Genomic DNA, 16383 nt, shown 5'->3' with positions numbered 1-16383 from the left:
TCATTGTTTCAGTCACTACCCAGAGCTCATGACCATAGGTGAGGGTTGGGACGTAGATGGACCAGTAAATCAAAAGCTTTGCCTTCTGGCTCAGCTCCCTCTTCACCACGATGGTCCGGCACAGCCCCAGCATCACTGCAGACGCTGCACCAAACTGCTGATCCATCTCATGCTCCATTCTACCCTCACTCATGAACAAAATATATACTATGCAGGATTTTACTAAAAAAAAATAAACTCGGTATAGACTCACACAGGAGTGATCCCTCCACTTATGACCCACTAGAAGTGTGTAGGGATGTGTTTATCCGTAAACACATTTTCTGTGTTTGACATTTACGGGCGTGTACACCCACAGCGCTCAGGTGAGGGCTTTATGAAAAGGTAGTGACCAGGTGCCAGACTGTAAGCAGCAGGCAACCAAGAGACACAGTGCAGGAAAAAAATGCAAATATAGTGAGCTGAATTCCAAATGAGAGTGACTTCGGGGTTGGCTGTTACTTTCAATTTCACTGGTGAGCGTGTTTACAAGGGTTGCAAAGGTATGAGATTTTCAGGGTACAATAACCGTCTCAGAAAATATCATGGCTTCGCGATACTACAGAATTGATTTTATTGTCAGTCAGAATGAATGAACTGAAGGGTTATTTTTGGTGAACGAATAATTTTGATGATTGTTTTTACTATAATTGAAACTTGAAACATCTTTGTTAATGGAGGTATGTGTAAAAAGTCTCCCCTCTCTGACCAGCAGCATTTTTTTTTAATATCATAGAAAGGCAAATGTATATGGTATGACAACTTTTATACCGCCTCATTCCTAGTGTTTACAGACTGTAACTGACGATTCTGCATAGTATACCCTTAAGGCTCTTCATGTCCTGGCGCCAGATTATAATTTAGACCTTTTAATCCCTTATGAACCTTGCTTTGAGATCCTCAGGCAGTGGTTTCCTGTCTCTTCCAGAGTATAGGCTGAAAACTAAAGGGGACAGAGCTTTTGCAATCCAGGCCCTGAGGCTGACATGTGGTTAGTATTGTCGCCTCACAGCAAGAGGGTTGCTGGTTCGAACCTAGGTGGCACAGGCCCTTGGTGCGGAATTTACATGTTCTCCCCGTGTCAACGTGGGTTTTCTCCAGGTACTCCAGCTTCCTCCCACAGTCCAAAGACATGCAGGTTAATTGGTGACTCTAAATTGCCCGTAGGTGTGAATGTGAGTGTGAATGGTTGTCTGTCTCTATGTGTCAGCCCTGTGATAGTCTGGTGACCTGTCCAGGGTGTACCCCGCTTCTCGCCCAATGTCAGCTGGGATAGGCTCCAGCACCCCTGTGACCCCCAACAGGAGCAGTTACGGAAAATGGATTAATTATTTTAAGTTGTAACAGGACCATGAAACTGAAGCAACAAAATGGAATTGAGTCATCATCTGTTTTATTATTTGCAACTGTGCTTTTCCTACTGTGACGTGTCAAAATGTCTTCTCTGAAAAAGGCCTGTAGCAACACATTAGAATCAGTTTTCTCCCTCTGTATTAGTCGTCTTTCCTCCACCTTTCTGATCCAGGTGTTGGTTTACGTTGTCGTTTTAGTCAGAGCTCATAATTTCCTGTTTGCCATGTGACCTCTGTGCTTATCTTATCAGAACGTGCCTTTTGAATGTCAATATTTTTTATTTCTTCCTTGATTCAACAACCTTCCTTGTCCCTCTCTTTTCTTCCTTATGACAGGATCTCCCACGAGCCCTGATCACAAGACGAAACGCCAGAGCGACCCCACGCCATTTGGCTTCAAAGGTAGTTAAACAATAACTGCACACTCTCCCTGTCTGGTTACTTGTTCATCCATTATCCCTGAGCACAGCCTCAGTCTAACAGTGATGCTGTAGCTGCTGCAGAGGGAGTGACTAGCTGTGTTTCTATTGCCTCCTGTCCCTCAGATGCAGGTCCTCCCCCGCTCCAACTGAGCAGGGCCAGGTGGTTCAGCACCTCTAATCTCTTACAGACAAAGTGGAGAGGTACACTGTGTTGGGCCCACTGTTTCACTCCACTGTTTCACTACTGTGAACCCTTTATAGAGTGTCTTGCGCAGTCTTTGCTTTGCCGCCCCACATAGAAGTACACGCTGATAAAGAGGAATATCTGCCTGCCACTTTTCATTTGTCTGAGTGTAAAACATGGAGGTGCATGCCTGTCTCCCAGGTCTTAGAGTTTTCCGGCAGTAGTTTGCATCACGCTGGGATTCCTGGCTGATTTTCCTTCTCTGTTCAAAAGAGCCTTTCGTGGTTCTTCCTCTCACTCCTTCACTCTTGTAGAGCCGTCACCGCAGGTCACGCACGTGTTTGACAGCAGCTGAAGATGAATGTAGCTGCAAACTAAACACCTGTGTCTCCCTCCTCCCCCTCAGGCTGGAACAAGACCTCCCTGTCCCTGGATGCCTCAGAGGAGCACGATGGCTACTCCAGTGCTGAGGATCCTCTTAACTCTGACCCAGAGGACGACAACGGCAAGAAGCTGGTTAGTCACTGCGTGTCACGAACATGTGTCAGCCTGTCTTTGCTTGTATTCGTCACACTGTGGGGACAAAAATCTGTTTGCACAGTCAAATTATGGGTGAGATAGAAACATCCATAGGAGCTGATGGTTTTAATAATTGAAGAAGAAGACTGCAGGAGACCTCGATGAATGACAGTATTCAATTGATTTAATTAAAGCTCAATTGAGGAGAATCACAGTCCAACATATAAAGTGTAACACAGTGTACGCCACCCAGGGATTCTGAGGTAGGGCTGTCGCAGTAATCCCAGTATTACAGTACTGGTTCTTCTTCTTTTTATGGGAGTGCCATGGTGGAACGTGGAATATGTTTGTAGTGTTATCTGCTCCATTTGTCCACACTGGCTCTAAAAGAAGCTTTATAAAGCCGCAGGCAGCTTGTGTTAATAGTTCACTGTATTATTAATCAGTACGATGTTCATATGTACAGAGGTATATAAGCATACCTAAATGCAAGTTTTCAAGTATTATGTTTAAATCTGCTGCATCAAGTTTAAAGTTTAAGAGCTGTGGAATGTGCAGCTGTCACATTAGAAATAAAGGGAGTGGTAAAATAAATATATTAACTTGTGGGTTCATACGATTAGTAATTTTCTGCTAGCACTCCTCTCTTGCCTTCACTGAGGCATTAGTGTTTTACTGTAATACATGGCAAATGGACTGCACTTGTATAGCACTTTGCTAGTCTTCCGACCACTCAAAGTGCTTTTACACGACATGTCACATTCACCGATTCACACACACACATCATACATGGTGCCACCTGCTACTACGTAACCATTCGCACACACTCACATAGCAATGGAACAGTCATCCGCAGCAATTTGGGGTTCAGTATTTTGCCCAAGGATACTTCGATATGCAGACTTGAGGAGCCAGGGATTGAGCTGCTGATCTTCCATTTGGTAGACGACCCACTCTACCTCTGAGCCACAGCTGCCCTCCTTTATAATGTTCTTCAAAGGAAAAGTAGCTGCGATCAATCAATTTAAGAGTCACCTATCACGTGACTGCATCATTTGACATTTTTTATGGGAACGCACACAGAGCCTGAAGAAGAAAGCCTGGGTTTACAGAGCAAATTCAAAACCAGTTATACCAGTTATCTCTGAATGAGATTTTAGGGTGTGTTAGAAAGCCTGGTCCTGCTGGTCTTTCTTCATGGTACACCCCCAGGTCACCCTAGTTGTGTTTCAGGCCACAAGGCATTCATCAGGTTTGGTCTCCCAAGAGAGATATCTCTCTCTTTAGCTGCTAAATGCTCCACTCTATTCACCAGCTAGTCACTAGCTTTGGCTGTCCTCTGCAGACCTATTTTCTATGTAAAAGGACCCTATCCTTGCTGACACTGGGGGAGAGGTGGGGTACACCCTGGACAGATCACCAGACTATCCCAGGGCTGCCACATAGAGACAGACAACCATTCACACTCACATTCACACCTACAGACAATTTAGAGTCACCAATTAACCTAATGACATGGGGAGAACATGCAAACTCCACTCCAGCCAGTGGATGAGGACTCCCTTGCTGTGAGGCAACAGTGCTAACCACTGCACCACTGTGCTGCCCAGACAAAAACTTAAGTTCACACATTAGTTTGGCCATATAGAGCACCAACTATCATACATGTTGAATTAACTCTTGGTCAATTTGACTTCACTTAATTTTCTAATTTTAGTGTGTATCCTTATCTGTTTCCTTATCTCATCTTCAAACAGTCTGCTGGCAAATATACAGTGATGGCTGACTATGAGAAAGGCGGCGCCCAAGACCTCTCAGTGAAGAGCGGAGACATGGTGCAGCTCGTGAAGGAGGGGGACGACGGACAGTGGTGAGAATACAGCCTTACTGATGCCTATGGGAAAGTTAAATAAAACACTATGGCAGCACTAAAGTAGTACTTTTGTGTGTGTGTGGTTGTGGTCTTGCAGGTTTGTGCGTAACCTGAGCAGTTCTAAGGAGGGCTGGATCGCAGCTGCTAATCTCATCACACTCATTGGAAAGTCCAAGTCTTGCCAGTCTCTCACCAGCTCAGGTATTCAAGCAAACCCAAATAACACGTGTGACACATGAACAGATATTCGTCAAACAAGAGTACTACACCTGACACTAATCCTCAACATATGTATACTTCTACCAGAAGGCAGCGGCTCTGGAAACCTCAGCACATCGTCCAGCTGCAGTGAGACCTACACAAGCTTCTCCGACATCAAGCCCTGAACTCAGCACTTCCTCCATCACCAAACTGCCCTCGCGAATGCTAGCATCGTGTGGCTATCTGTCCTGTAATGCCAACAGTGGTACTCTTGAAAATTTCAACAGGTTTCCACAGAGAGCTGTTTTTCTTTTTTTTTTTAGACCATGCACAGTCACCTATAATTTAAGTCATAATCTCAAAGATTTTCATTTTAAAAAATGTCTGTTAAGTCACTGTCTATCACTGAATGAGGTAACACAATGGTGATTGAGCCTATGAAAGCCTTTGCATTTGCAGTTTCACATGATGGGTGTCGAAGGCAACGTTCCTGCAAAAAAATCACAAGCGCACAGTCATTAGTAGTCCGCTCTCACGCACACATGGTCTATGTAGTGGTAACCCTTTCATCTTGCCAGCTGCAGGGTCATAAAGTGAGCTGATATAAATGTTCTTATAGCCGATCTGCACCACCCAACTCGCAGAAATATGCATTAATCAACCACCTGAACCCGACCTGCAAACCACCAACTTTATGCATTATAGTAGCACAATTGTCAGGACTGAGGACTGAGACAGGACTGAGCACTGTGGGGACGTGACGAGAAGGTGGAACGTGGACTGTTGCACGCAATGTTTTTGTAAGTTATCAATAACTTACTGGAAACGCTGCTTTGTCACTTTTTGACCTGCTTGCCAGAACTTGTGAAACTGTCTATCAAGCTCACCCAAACCCTCCCAAAGTGCTTGTTGTGGGCTAACCTGCACATCACTATTAGCCTGGTTTCAAGCCTCAAGGCCTTTGCACACCGAGTCTCTATTTTTCGTATGTTTTTTTAATCCGTCATCTGACAAAATTGTAAGGCACAGAAACTTTGCACACTTACTAAGATGCATTTTATCGTTCTATTCCTGCAAAAAACTGCAGTATGAAACAAAATGTAAAGACACATTTGCTCCCTTGCTTCTCTCCACTGGAAGTACCTCCCTGGTTGTTGCTACTCTGGCCCCGTCTTGCATTTGGCACAGCGGCTACCCGAGTTACAAAAATGATACTGTGCGACTATTAAATCGCACTCTACTGTAAGCAACATCATTGCTCTTGTGCATATTGTGAATAGGCTAATGTTAGCTCCTCTTTATCATGGCAAATTTCAAGAAGGACATAGCTTCCATACCCAATGATGGCAGTGTCGGAAGCCAGAATCAGGCCAGCTGATTTGGCCCAATTCTGGGGCGTCATTCATGCCAAGTCTCAGCCGAGTCAGGCAATCGGATGGGGCCCGGCTAATTTCATCCGGTATGCCGAGTTTGGGCCGATGCCTTGGCCAGGTGATTTTTGATAGCGGCCCGGTGATGTCAGTGTCGGCAGCCAGAATCGGGCCAGCTGATTTGGCGTGTTTCTTGGCCGTCATTCATGCCAAGTCTAAGCCGAGTCAGGCAACCGGATTGGCCCAGCTAATGTCAACTGGAATGCAGAATTTGGTGTGGCAGGGTCGGCAGCTGGAATCGGGCCAGCCAATTTGGCCCGATAAATGTGTGCGGCCGGCTGATTTGTCCCGATTCTGAGACGTCATTCATACTGAGTCTCAGCCGAGTCAGGCATCCGGATGCAGCCCAGCTAATTTCATTTGGCATACTGAGTTTTGGCCAATGCTGGACCAGGTCATTTCTGATAACGGGCCAGTGATGGCAGTGTCGGCAGCCAGAATTGGGCCTGCTCATTTGGCCTAATTCTGAGGCATCATTCATGCAGAGTCTAAGCCGAGTCGGGCGACCGGATGCAGCCCGGCTAATGTCATCCGGCATGCCGAGTTTGGGTCTACGCTGGGCCAGGTGATTTCTAAAAACGCCCCAGTAATGGTGGTCTCTGTATGAATGATGCCCCAGAATCGGGCTAAATCAGAGTCTCAGCTGAGTCAAGCGACCGAATGTGGCCTGGCTTATTTCATCTGGCATGCCAGGTTTGGGCCGATTCTGGGCCAGGTCATTTTGGCTACCAGGGTATAGTTCCTTTTATTTTTCTTGTTGGCCCCGTGTCTACTTCTGCTCTGTTCATCTCTCATGTTGCAGATTTTTATGTGTCCCGCAGGTTATGCCACATTGTCTTGACTGTTTTTTGGTCAAACGACGCTTTAAAGGCTTTTAACAGATGTGAAAATCAGAAAAATGAACCTGCTCCGAAAACTTTAATAACTGAGTCAGTGTGTAAAAATGATTGATGCAACATGGTGTATTTATTTTTAAATGTGCGTCAATATTGCACAAAAATACAGACTTGGTTTGCAAAGGCCGGAGTCTGCCAACACACCTGCGATTACTGCTTATTGCTGTAGGTGCCACCAAAGAGAATTAAACGGAGATCTTCGAGATTGTCACTTTAAGGTAATATGTTATACATGCGCACATGTTATAGACTTGACTGTGGTGCAGTTGTGCGGTGAAGATACTGAATAATGGATAAAGACATCACAGACACAGTATAGTAAAGTGATCTTCCTCTAGTCACACACTCGTCTGTATAATTTTTTTTGTAACGAAGGACAGAGGATCCCTGTGTTTATAATGTAATAGATGTATGAATGGGCCAGCAGGACTGATCTCAGTTGATGCATCTATTTGTGTTCACATTAAAAGTGGAGGGAGATTAGAGCTCGTATGTGGATGACAGTTGTCTTTGTGTTCATCTGCACTAATTCACCCAGGCAGGAGTTTATAATTCCACTGTTACTGTAAATAAACGGAGGGAGAGATAAATGTGTGCGGCTTGTTTAGTGTGAATGAATGTTTCATAGTCTAATCGTCCTCTGCTCTCCCTTTTTACATGTGTTTATTTATTTGTAAGAAACGAAAGAGCCCACAAACGTTTAGTCACTTTAATTTACCGTCTTCCTGTCTGTCATTTGTCTCTCTGTCGTCATTAGAAACCTGTTCTGCCACCAGCTGCCCAGACTTTGTGTATGAGCTTTTTGTCTTGTGGGGTCTCTGACGGCCTCTTGGTCTAACTCTGTGAGTTCTCACGTACGCTACAGTTTAAAAAATGTTCCTCCATTTGAATAATCAGAGATCACTGTATAGCGCTAACTTATTCCCCCGTGGAGGGATCATGTTCTGAATGTAGATATTGTTCATTAATATCTGTCTGTCCTGAAATGTTTGTTATCTGAGATGCTATATTGTACATTAAGTATGGTGACGTCACTACTTTGTGACTTGTCTAATTTTTTTTTACATAAACGACTTGTGATAATTCAGTCGCTGTCTCTTCTTTTGTCCTGATGAAGACTGAGCCGTGATGAAGGATTCATTCCTGATCGCACAACGAGGTACTCTTATGTCTTGCACTGGGGTCTTGCACAAGTATCATACTTGGGTAAAAATTTGGAATACTTGCACTTAATAAGTTTATTCTTTTCCTGACACTTTCTTGCTTTTACGTCACTACATTTCAGAGGGAAACACTTTTTACTTCACTTATCTGATGATAGATTAGAGATTTTTGCATATCAAACACATGAAGGGCTTATTAAGATGTTTTGTAATAAATTAAACTATGCAAAATATACTACAGCAGTGGTTTTCAAATCCAGTTGAATATTGCTATAATAATGTATGCTTATCGGGTCCTGTGTGATTATGTTGAGCACTTCTGACCTTTTTTTTTGTTGTATTAATTAAATTAAATTACATATTTTTGTATATAAAACACATGAAGAGCTTATTAAAATGTTTTGTTGTATTTTTTTTATTATATTTTTTTGTTTATATTTTCCTTTTTATTATTTTAATTTTTTTTGTGATCAAATTTTTTTTTTTATTATTTTCATTTTCATTAAGTTCAAACAGAAATATTCCAGGGGATACAATATTATTAGAATGGATTCACAGAGAAAGACAGTTAGCCCAGGACAAAAGAACGTGTCATGGGCAGTATTGATGATAATAATAATAATAATAATACAAAATAGTAATAACAATAACAATAAATAAAATAACAATAACAATAACAATAATAAATAAAATATAAAAGTAAAAATAAAATTACATACATAATCTACAGAAATACACACAAACACACACAGACTCACAAACATACTTAAGTAACACCTTCGATGCAGAACTTTTACTTGTAACAGAGTCTTTCTTTACAGTGTGGTATTACTACTTAAGTAAAGGATCTCAACACTTTTCTCACCGATGTCTCGTTATCTCTCTTTGAAGTGTAATAATGATCATTTTCTCTTGCTTCGGTGCATTTCTGAAACATCTGGAGCGAGTTAGTGCAGATATCCAACACATGGTCTCAGAGAGCTCAAGGAGAAAAGTCTGTGGGACCAGAAATGAAACTGAAACTGAACAACTGGGTTGCCAGGTTTGTCAAAACCCATCATTTAGGCTATGCTTTTTAAAGACAAAAACATTGCCATGAAAAACACTATAAGATTTTTCTTTTCATTTTTATTTTTAAAATGTGTTTATAAAGCCACAAATCTCAGCAACAGAAAAAAAATCTTTGACTTAAGCCCGACATGAAACTTTCTATGGAAGAAATTGTTTTAAAATGTATTAAACATGTTTGTGTTAGAATGAAATTAACATAGCCCATAGTGCAAACTAATAGTTGTTTAAGGTTATGATTATCTGAATGGGAGCCACCAAATCTAAAGAAAATGAGAACAATACATTAAAACCACACATTTATGTATTTATGTACGATCACTGATTGTTGTGTTTTCCTTATCATATAAAGATGCTATTTTATTTCAGGAGGCGGAATATACAGCTCCCGATGAAGACACCAAGTCCACAGTGATATTTCTGAAAACTTTGAGGGCTTATAAAGGCTTAAAGTATTCAATAATTACACATACAGTATAATAAACATGCTGTTTAAGGCTGGCTCTCATACTTTGTGTGACAAAATCTGACTCTTTGGGGGCAGAAAACGAAATAAATAGATAAATGTTATTTTAGATAGTAACTTAATATTTCTCCATCGTCTCGATAAATATTACAATTATTTTAAAAAACAAATAACTTGGTTGTACAGAGATTGAATTGGTCTGTGGGATCTTGAGAAGTCGACGGGGGATATTTCAGAACCTGGCAACCGCCAGTCAAAGTAACGGGCGGGGAAACGTAGGGCGGTAACGTTAGTTGACGAGCAGACTGTAACTGTAACTGTACGAGGAAACAATTTAACAGTTTATTTTAGATAAAAAGAGTTAACCTGCCGTTAGTTAGTCGACAGAAATGGACGATAATACCAACGTGTCCTGTGTACTTTGTCGTAGGTCAAAGGAGACGAAAATAACCGGACCGTTGTCGACTAAAGATGAAGTCACAGCTCATCAGAACTGTTTGGTAAACATCAGCATGTTTGTTCTTTGATATGTTATTTATCTCTAACTACAGATATAAACTCGTCTTTACTGTGCTGTGCTTCTAACATGTAACGTTAGCTCAGTTAGTGAGTTACGGTACGGGTTGAAGTATGACCTCAGAGGAGCTCCTGGAGCTACAAGCAGACAAAGGCAGTAGGAAATGATCAGGTTACTATCTTGTTGATTGACTTGTTCAAAGATGGAGGCAGGTAAGGTAATTTTATTTATATAGCACCATTCATACACAAGGCAATTCAATGTGCTTTTGTTGTTTATTAACTAGCGATGATGTGAAGGTGATGAAGAAGACTCCAGATGACACCGTCTTGCTTGCTTAAAGAAAAGGTTTATTACAAGAAGTACAGCATCTATCAAGCATCTAGAATGCTTGGAGAGGGTTCTTCAGCCGATGTGGACCACTCTGAAAAGCAGCCCCAAATTACTCCCATTGTATAGACACGCTGTTTCTGTGAAATGTGAGACAAAGTCAGACAAACAACCAAGGGTGACCCTAGTTGGATTTCACCCACTTTAACCCTGAACCATAAATATCTTTTCTTTGACCCTGACCATATATGCTTTTTAACCCTGGGCCCCTTACTGGTCATCTGTTCCAAACCTTCAGAGCAAATGATAATACACTACACTTTACAAGAGAAATACATTAAAATAAAACATTAAAGGAACAATAGATAATTAAAAACAAAAGCTAAAAGCAAGACAGACAAGAGGACAAAACACCAATAGAAACTTAATGCAAAGTGTGTGGCTCCTTCAGTCAGTCAGTATATAACGTTACAGGATGTGATCATGATAATGAAGGACGCATGGTACACGCACAATCTACTATTTCATACTTCTACTCATCTACACTTTAAAGCAGGGGTGTCAAACATATGGCCTGTGGGCCGCTAAAGGGTTCAACTTGGCCCACTTCAGCCCTGTTTCCACCGAGCAGTAAGTTACGGTACAGTTCAGTTCGGTACGCTTTTTTTCCGTTTCTTGCACTGATTTCAATTTTTTGGGTTGATACTGATTTCCGATTTGCAGAGTGTTTGGACGGCCGATTCCGATTTTGGCCGATTCCGATTTCATTTTTTTCAAACCACTTTACAGTACACAAGACATTCATATTTGGTGCACGTTCCCCGAGGGATTAATAAAGTAGGCTACCTACCTACCTACCTACCAACCTACATTTGTACAGGCTGCCGCTCCCGTCAGTAAGTGCGCGAACGCGGACATGTGCATCTTCGGCACACAGACACGCGCCTCGTCAGTTTCAAGCGGCACAGCGAGAGCTCCACTCCACTCCGTTAAGTTTAACACGGACAATTAACAACTTTCTCCTTCTCTCTTTTGATGTGTGTGCATGAATGATTAAGGTGAGAAGCCGCCCATGTTTACAGATTGTATATGCATATTTGTAAGAATTGAGTGTAAAGCTATTTTTCCTTTTGTTTATTTCAGAACCACACACACACACACACGTTACACTTGTGAACCTCCTGCATTGAAAATTAAAGTATCCTCTCGACCCTGATTCTCTGGCCAGAATCATTTACTCCATAGTTGTTCTACCCAAACCAGTGTGTCCCTGAGGTCTCCTTCCTCACATCGCTCAAGCCTGAGCTGTACTTGTGCGCTGCTGATATCACGCAATGTCAATCATGCGGCGCGGTGGGAATTTGACCAGCGTTTCAAATCGGCATATTTAGGACTGACTGGCCGGTCGCAGGTCATGGCCGATCACGTGAAAACCGGCCTGATTCCAAGCACTGCCGATAAATCGGTAAGTCTAGTTTCCACTGTGAAAAGTTGTGGATGGTACCAATGGAACTGTTCTGTACTGTCCCTATTTTTGGTCCCCCCTCTGTTGGGGTACCTAGCACACAGATCTGGTACTAAAAGGTAGAGCTGTGAACACTGCAGTCTGTTGATTGGTCAATAGAGGACGGTCACTCTGCTCAGGGCTGAGTTGTGGCTGGTTTTGAGGCTCATGTAACCACTGTTCATACTGTGGAGAGTTTTATTAGTAACTGTAACTATAAAATGAAAGGATGTTTTGCTGCCTCTCGCAGCAGCTGGAGTTGGAGAAAAATAATTCACTAGGCCGACTGCCGCCGACTTTTAAGGTGGAACGTTTACTTCCAATGTTACTCAATGCATGAGTTGATGACGTGAATCAATCAACACACCTTGAATTTCACTTTAACAACCTTGACCATTACTTAAAGGGATAGTTCGACATTTTGGCAAATTCGCCTATTGCCGTAATCCCTATAGTCATATGAGTAGGTACATTACCTTTAATTGTCAGTGCGTGCTGTTCTGAGATCGGTGGGACAGAGCTGCCCGCTGAAATGGAGGTGAATGTGCAGCCCCCTCTCTCCCTCAAAACTAATCAAATACACCATCAACTGACTCCAAAACGCTCTAGTGGACAACACATGGCTTGCGCATTCCCCAGTCATTTGATGGTGTATTTGATCATAAGTGATCATAAGTGTATTTGAGCATAAGTATTGTTTTAGTTTTAGGTTCCCAAGCCAGGTGGACTGACCCCATCAGAGCACTACTTTGAGGGTGAGTTAGATAAAAAACAATTGTTGAAATTGCACTTATTTTTATTTCATCCTTCAACCTTCATCTAAGACTGTTCATCATTTGTTTTATAAATGGATTGTTCATTAATTGCGATTGATTTCAGAATAAGCAACTTGTAACATCACTTCTTTACACTAGAAGAGAGGGAAACAGGTTATTATGCAATGGTTTTACTGGTGCGGCCCACTTGAGATCAAAGTGGGCGTGTGTGGCCTATGAACATAAATGAGATTGACACCCCTGCTTTGAAGGGAAATATTACACACTTCATACTTGGCCAGTAAAGCTGATTTTATCATGATGGCCCACCAGCCGATGAAGACAGGAAGTACAATGCTTTCCATTGTATGCAATTGAAGACAGGAAGTACAATGCTTTCCATTGTATGCAATATTAATTCAATGTACAAACTAAGAAAAAACATACTGGCCGATTCTGATAGTTCATTTTAAAGCCGATATCAGCCGATACCGACAATGTGCCGATATTATCATGCATCCCTACTGTTTCTAAATCACATACTGCATATTTTTGGTCTCTGTACTGCAGTTTCTTGTTACAAATAAGTTGACATATTCCCTAATACTGATACATCACATATCAACTAATTCTGTACATCGGCCTGGCTCATTTATCAGTCAATATGACCTCAGCTTCAGATTTCATATCTAGATTGACATTACACAGCTTTGTTGACTTGGACTAGGTCAAAATTTAAGTTTACAAATGTCACACTAGATAAAGTAGTATTGTCCTTCATTTATGATTTAGTGTATGGATGTCTAACAAGGTCTTCATGTACAGCTGATGTTTATTCCTGCTCCTACAGTGAAACAGTTGATTGTGTATCTTTGAATTACAGTGTCACTGTCCAACACATTTTGTCCTCACTCATGTTGTTTCTGCTTTTGTTTTTCTAGTTATTTTCCTCTGGTATCATTTGCCAGAGTACCCCACAGCATGACGATTTGTTTGGCTTCTCTGTGGAGGATGTGCTGGGTGAGGTGCAACGAGGAAAACGTCTGGTAAAGACTACTGACATTTGCAGATAGGAATAGGTCTAATCCATGAACTGTGTACTGGAAGCTGTTTCTAGTTGTGTTACGCTTTTGTTTGCATTAGGTTTGTAAGAGATGTACCAAAAGCGGTGCCACTGCTGGGTGTGAGGTCAAACGCTGCAAGAAGTCCTACCACTACCCATGTGCTGTTAAAGACAAAGCTATCATAATTGAGGATACAAAGGAGGAGAAATATGTGTGAGTACAACATAAACATTTGCCTGTTGGTCCAGAAAATGGTCTTGCATTTTAAAACATCCTGCACTACAGTACGAAGAAAGAATTTTTTATTTTGGTTTGTGTTTTCATGCTTCAGGCTGTACTGTCCCAAACACGATCCAAAAGCTCAAGGTAGGTGGAAATTTTGCCTTCTTCCTGTTATCACTTTTTTTAGTGTTTGACTTCTTGTGGGTTTAATTTTTCTTTTTCATGTGCAGAAAACAATGGCTCTGTAAATGGACGCCCATCTTCCCATACAAAGTCCTGGACTTCCAAAACTCCCAGTGAACCCAGATCAGCCAAGGTTTTACTTGATGAATGTTTCTACCGTATTCACTTAAGGCAAACCACTTAAAGGGACAGTTCAACCCAAAATCAAAAACAAATATTTTAACTGTCGTGTTACTTATCAATCCAGATTATTCTGGTGTGAGTCGCAGAGTATTGGAGATAAAGGCCGTAGAGATGTCTGCCGTCTCTCCAATATAATGGAACTAGATGGCACAAAAATTAATTTGAAAAACTCAACAGCAATGTCTCTTTCTAGAAATCACGACCCAGTTACTCAAGATAATCCACAGACCTTGTTGTGAGCAGTTTCATGTAGGAACTATTTTCTTTCTACCAAACCACACTCACCAACCGTATCACTGCGCAGAAGGAAGAGTGCATCTACTCATGGACAAGAGGCTCATGCTTGTGACAGGGCGAGATGTAAACATTAAGGCTCCATTCACACAGAAAGTGTTTTGCAGGTTGCAAAACTTTTTTAATTGAATGCCACGAGTAAAAAAAAAAAAAACGCATGCTGCGCCTTTTTATTGTTGCCAGGCAACCACGTCATCGCTTTCTTACTCTAACCTTCCTGTATAATCAGTCGTCCATATCCATTAAACTGGAGAGAAAGCAGACATCTCTATGGCTGATATCTCCAACATTCAGCAACTTTTTAAAAGATATTTTTTGGGCATTTTGCCTTTAATCAATAGGACAGTGTTAGCTGAAAATGGGAGGGAGGGAGTCGGAGATGAACCCTTGGCCGCTGCGGCAAGGACGGAGCCTTTGTGCATGGGGCGCCTGCTCTACCAGGTGAACTACTGGGCACCCTGACATTTTGCAACTTACATCAAACAATCTAGATTGATAAACAGTACTACAGGTAAGGGGGAAAATAAGTATTTTTTTTATTAGGGGTGAACTGTCCTTTGAAAAGTGGAAATCTTAAAAGGGCCCAGTAATCTGTGTTTTCTTTTTAAATTTCTGTTTTCATTTCTGGGAGTAGAAAATTCAGAATACACAGAAGGGTTTTATCTGACCCCAAAAATGTTTTGGCAAGTAATGATATCCATTTTTATTTTTCCTTGAGGTTTTTTGCCTTACCTGTGAGGAGACAGAAGGAAGCATCAGCTTGGATAGTTTGTTTGATAACGCTGTGAGGTAAGTATGCTCCCATCTTTCTCGATAACTAAACATTTCTATGTTTCTAATCTGCTCTGTAACAACACGCCATGCCCGTTTGTAGGTTATATTGTGACAAACATGCTCCTTCATCACACAAGAGGAACTCTAATGGTAAGTCCTGCTCAGAGCGCACGTGTTTTAAATTATTTTTTGTTTTAATATCACACATTAAATATCTGTTCTTGACAGGTTGTGCTAAAGCCCCCAGACCATTGTCTGCGTGCAGCAGTGACTCCAGCTCATCGAACAATGCAACACCTTCATCTTCCAAGGTGCACATATTATTCAGACTCACTTTAAATAGAACTTTTAATACTATTTCATCTATTTAAAAAATGATTCAGTGATTAATAATGCTGCTTTTGTTTTTTGAAACAGAGACGGTGTGAACCCAGTGATAAGTAAGTGTGTGATAATTCTGCTGTTCTTTAAGATATAGACTCTTGTCTAAGAAGATCTCTCTAAGTTTTAGTGACAACGTAGCCTGATGAAGGTCTGAGGAATGTTTAACTGTAATAATTGTTATAATGACTGATCTCTCCTTTCTGTCACAGACACAGACAAGACGAAACGCCCTCTAAACGTAAATTTAAAAGCCCCAGAGTCATACAAACAGATGATTCTTCAGATTCAGGTGAACCCACATGCAAGACATGAGAGAAATTTATTGTATACGTTTGTATGAAGCGGTTAAAACACAGATTATTTTATTTTCCCTTCTTCTACAGATGACAGTATACCTGATTCAGACATGGCAATGTTTGCCCCTTTAGAGACGGATTTAGAAAGCTGTGTAAACTCTGTTTACGAGCCCGAAGTAAGTCTAATCTTTGATTATTCCTCAGTATGTAACACAATCATTAGAGATGTTCAATGATATTATAATAATCAATTTTCTTCTCTTT

The 16383-nt window shown here is 41.4% G+C and overlaps 2 protein-coding genes across 16 annotated transcripts in view; both read left to right on the top strand.

The window, feature by feature from the left end:
- The window catches only part of mcf2lb (mcf.2 cell line derived transforming sequence-like b), a 62190-nt gene extending 54187 nt beyond the window's left edge, over positions 1-8003 (top strand). For 8 of the 12 annotated variants that reach the window (XM_050048011.1, XM_050048007.1, XM_050048009.1 and 5 more), the window contains 5 exons: positions 1728-1793; positions 2404-2513; positions 4274-4386; positions 4487-4590; positions 4696-8003. In XM_050048011.1, coding sequence (XP_049903968.1) covers positions 1728-1793; positions 2404-2513; positions 4274-4386; positions 4487-4590; positions 4696-4775 — 473 coding nt within the window. In that variant the 3' untranslated portion in view covers positions 4776-8003. The other 4 variants (XM_050048014.1, XM_050048012.1, XM_050048018.1 and 1 more) reach the window with 3 other exon arrangements.
- A 1852-nt stretch (positions 8004-9855) lies between these two features.
- Positions 9856-16373, top strand: LOC126392577 (PHD finger protein 6-like). 4 transcript variants are annotated; one of them, XM_050048025.1, is made up of 11 exons: positions 9857-10113; positions 13661-13765; positions 13863-13996; positions 14115-14149; positions 14236-14321; positions 15384-15454; positions 15540-15589; positions 15668-15750; positions 15857-15879; positions 16039-16112; positions 16207-16373. In XM_050048025.1, exons 1-11 carry the CDS (start codon positions 10003-10005, stop codon positions 16353-16355), a joined length of 921 nt encoding a protein of 306 aa, XP_049903982.1. In that variant the 5' UTR covers positions 9857-10002; the 3' UTR covers positions 16356-16373. The 4 variants fall into 4 exon arrangements, with proteins under 4 accessions (XP_049903984.1, XP_049903982.1, XP_049903981.1 ...); XM_050048024.1 differs by having other exon boundaries at positions 9859-10113; positions 16033-16112; XM_050048026.1 differs by lacking the exon at positions 9857-10113 and adding an exon at positions 10122-10347 and having other exon boundaries at positions 16033-16112.
- The last annotated feature ends 10 nt before the right edge of the window (positions 16374-16383 follow it).

Source organism: Epinephelus moara, chromosome 7, assembly GCF_006386435.1.
Source record: "Epinephelus moara isolate mb chromosome 7, YSFRI_EMoa_1.0, whole genome shotgun sequence".
Taxonomy (NCBI): Eukaryota; Metazoa; Chordata; class Actinopteri; order Perciformes; family Serranidae; genus Epinephelus; species Epinephelus moara.
This window is presented reverse-complemented; position numbering and strand designations above follow the sequence as displayed.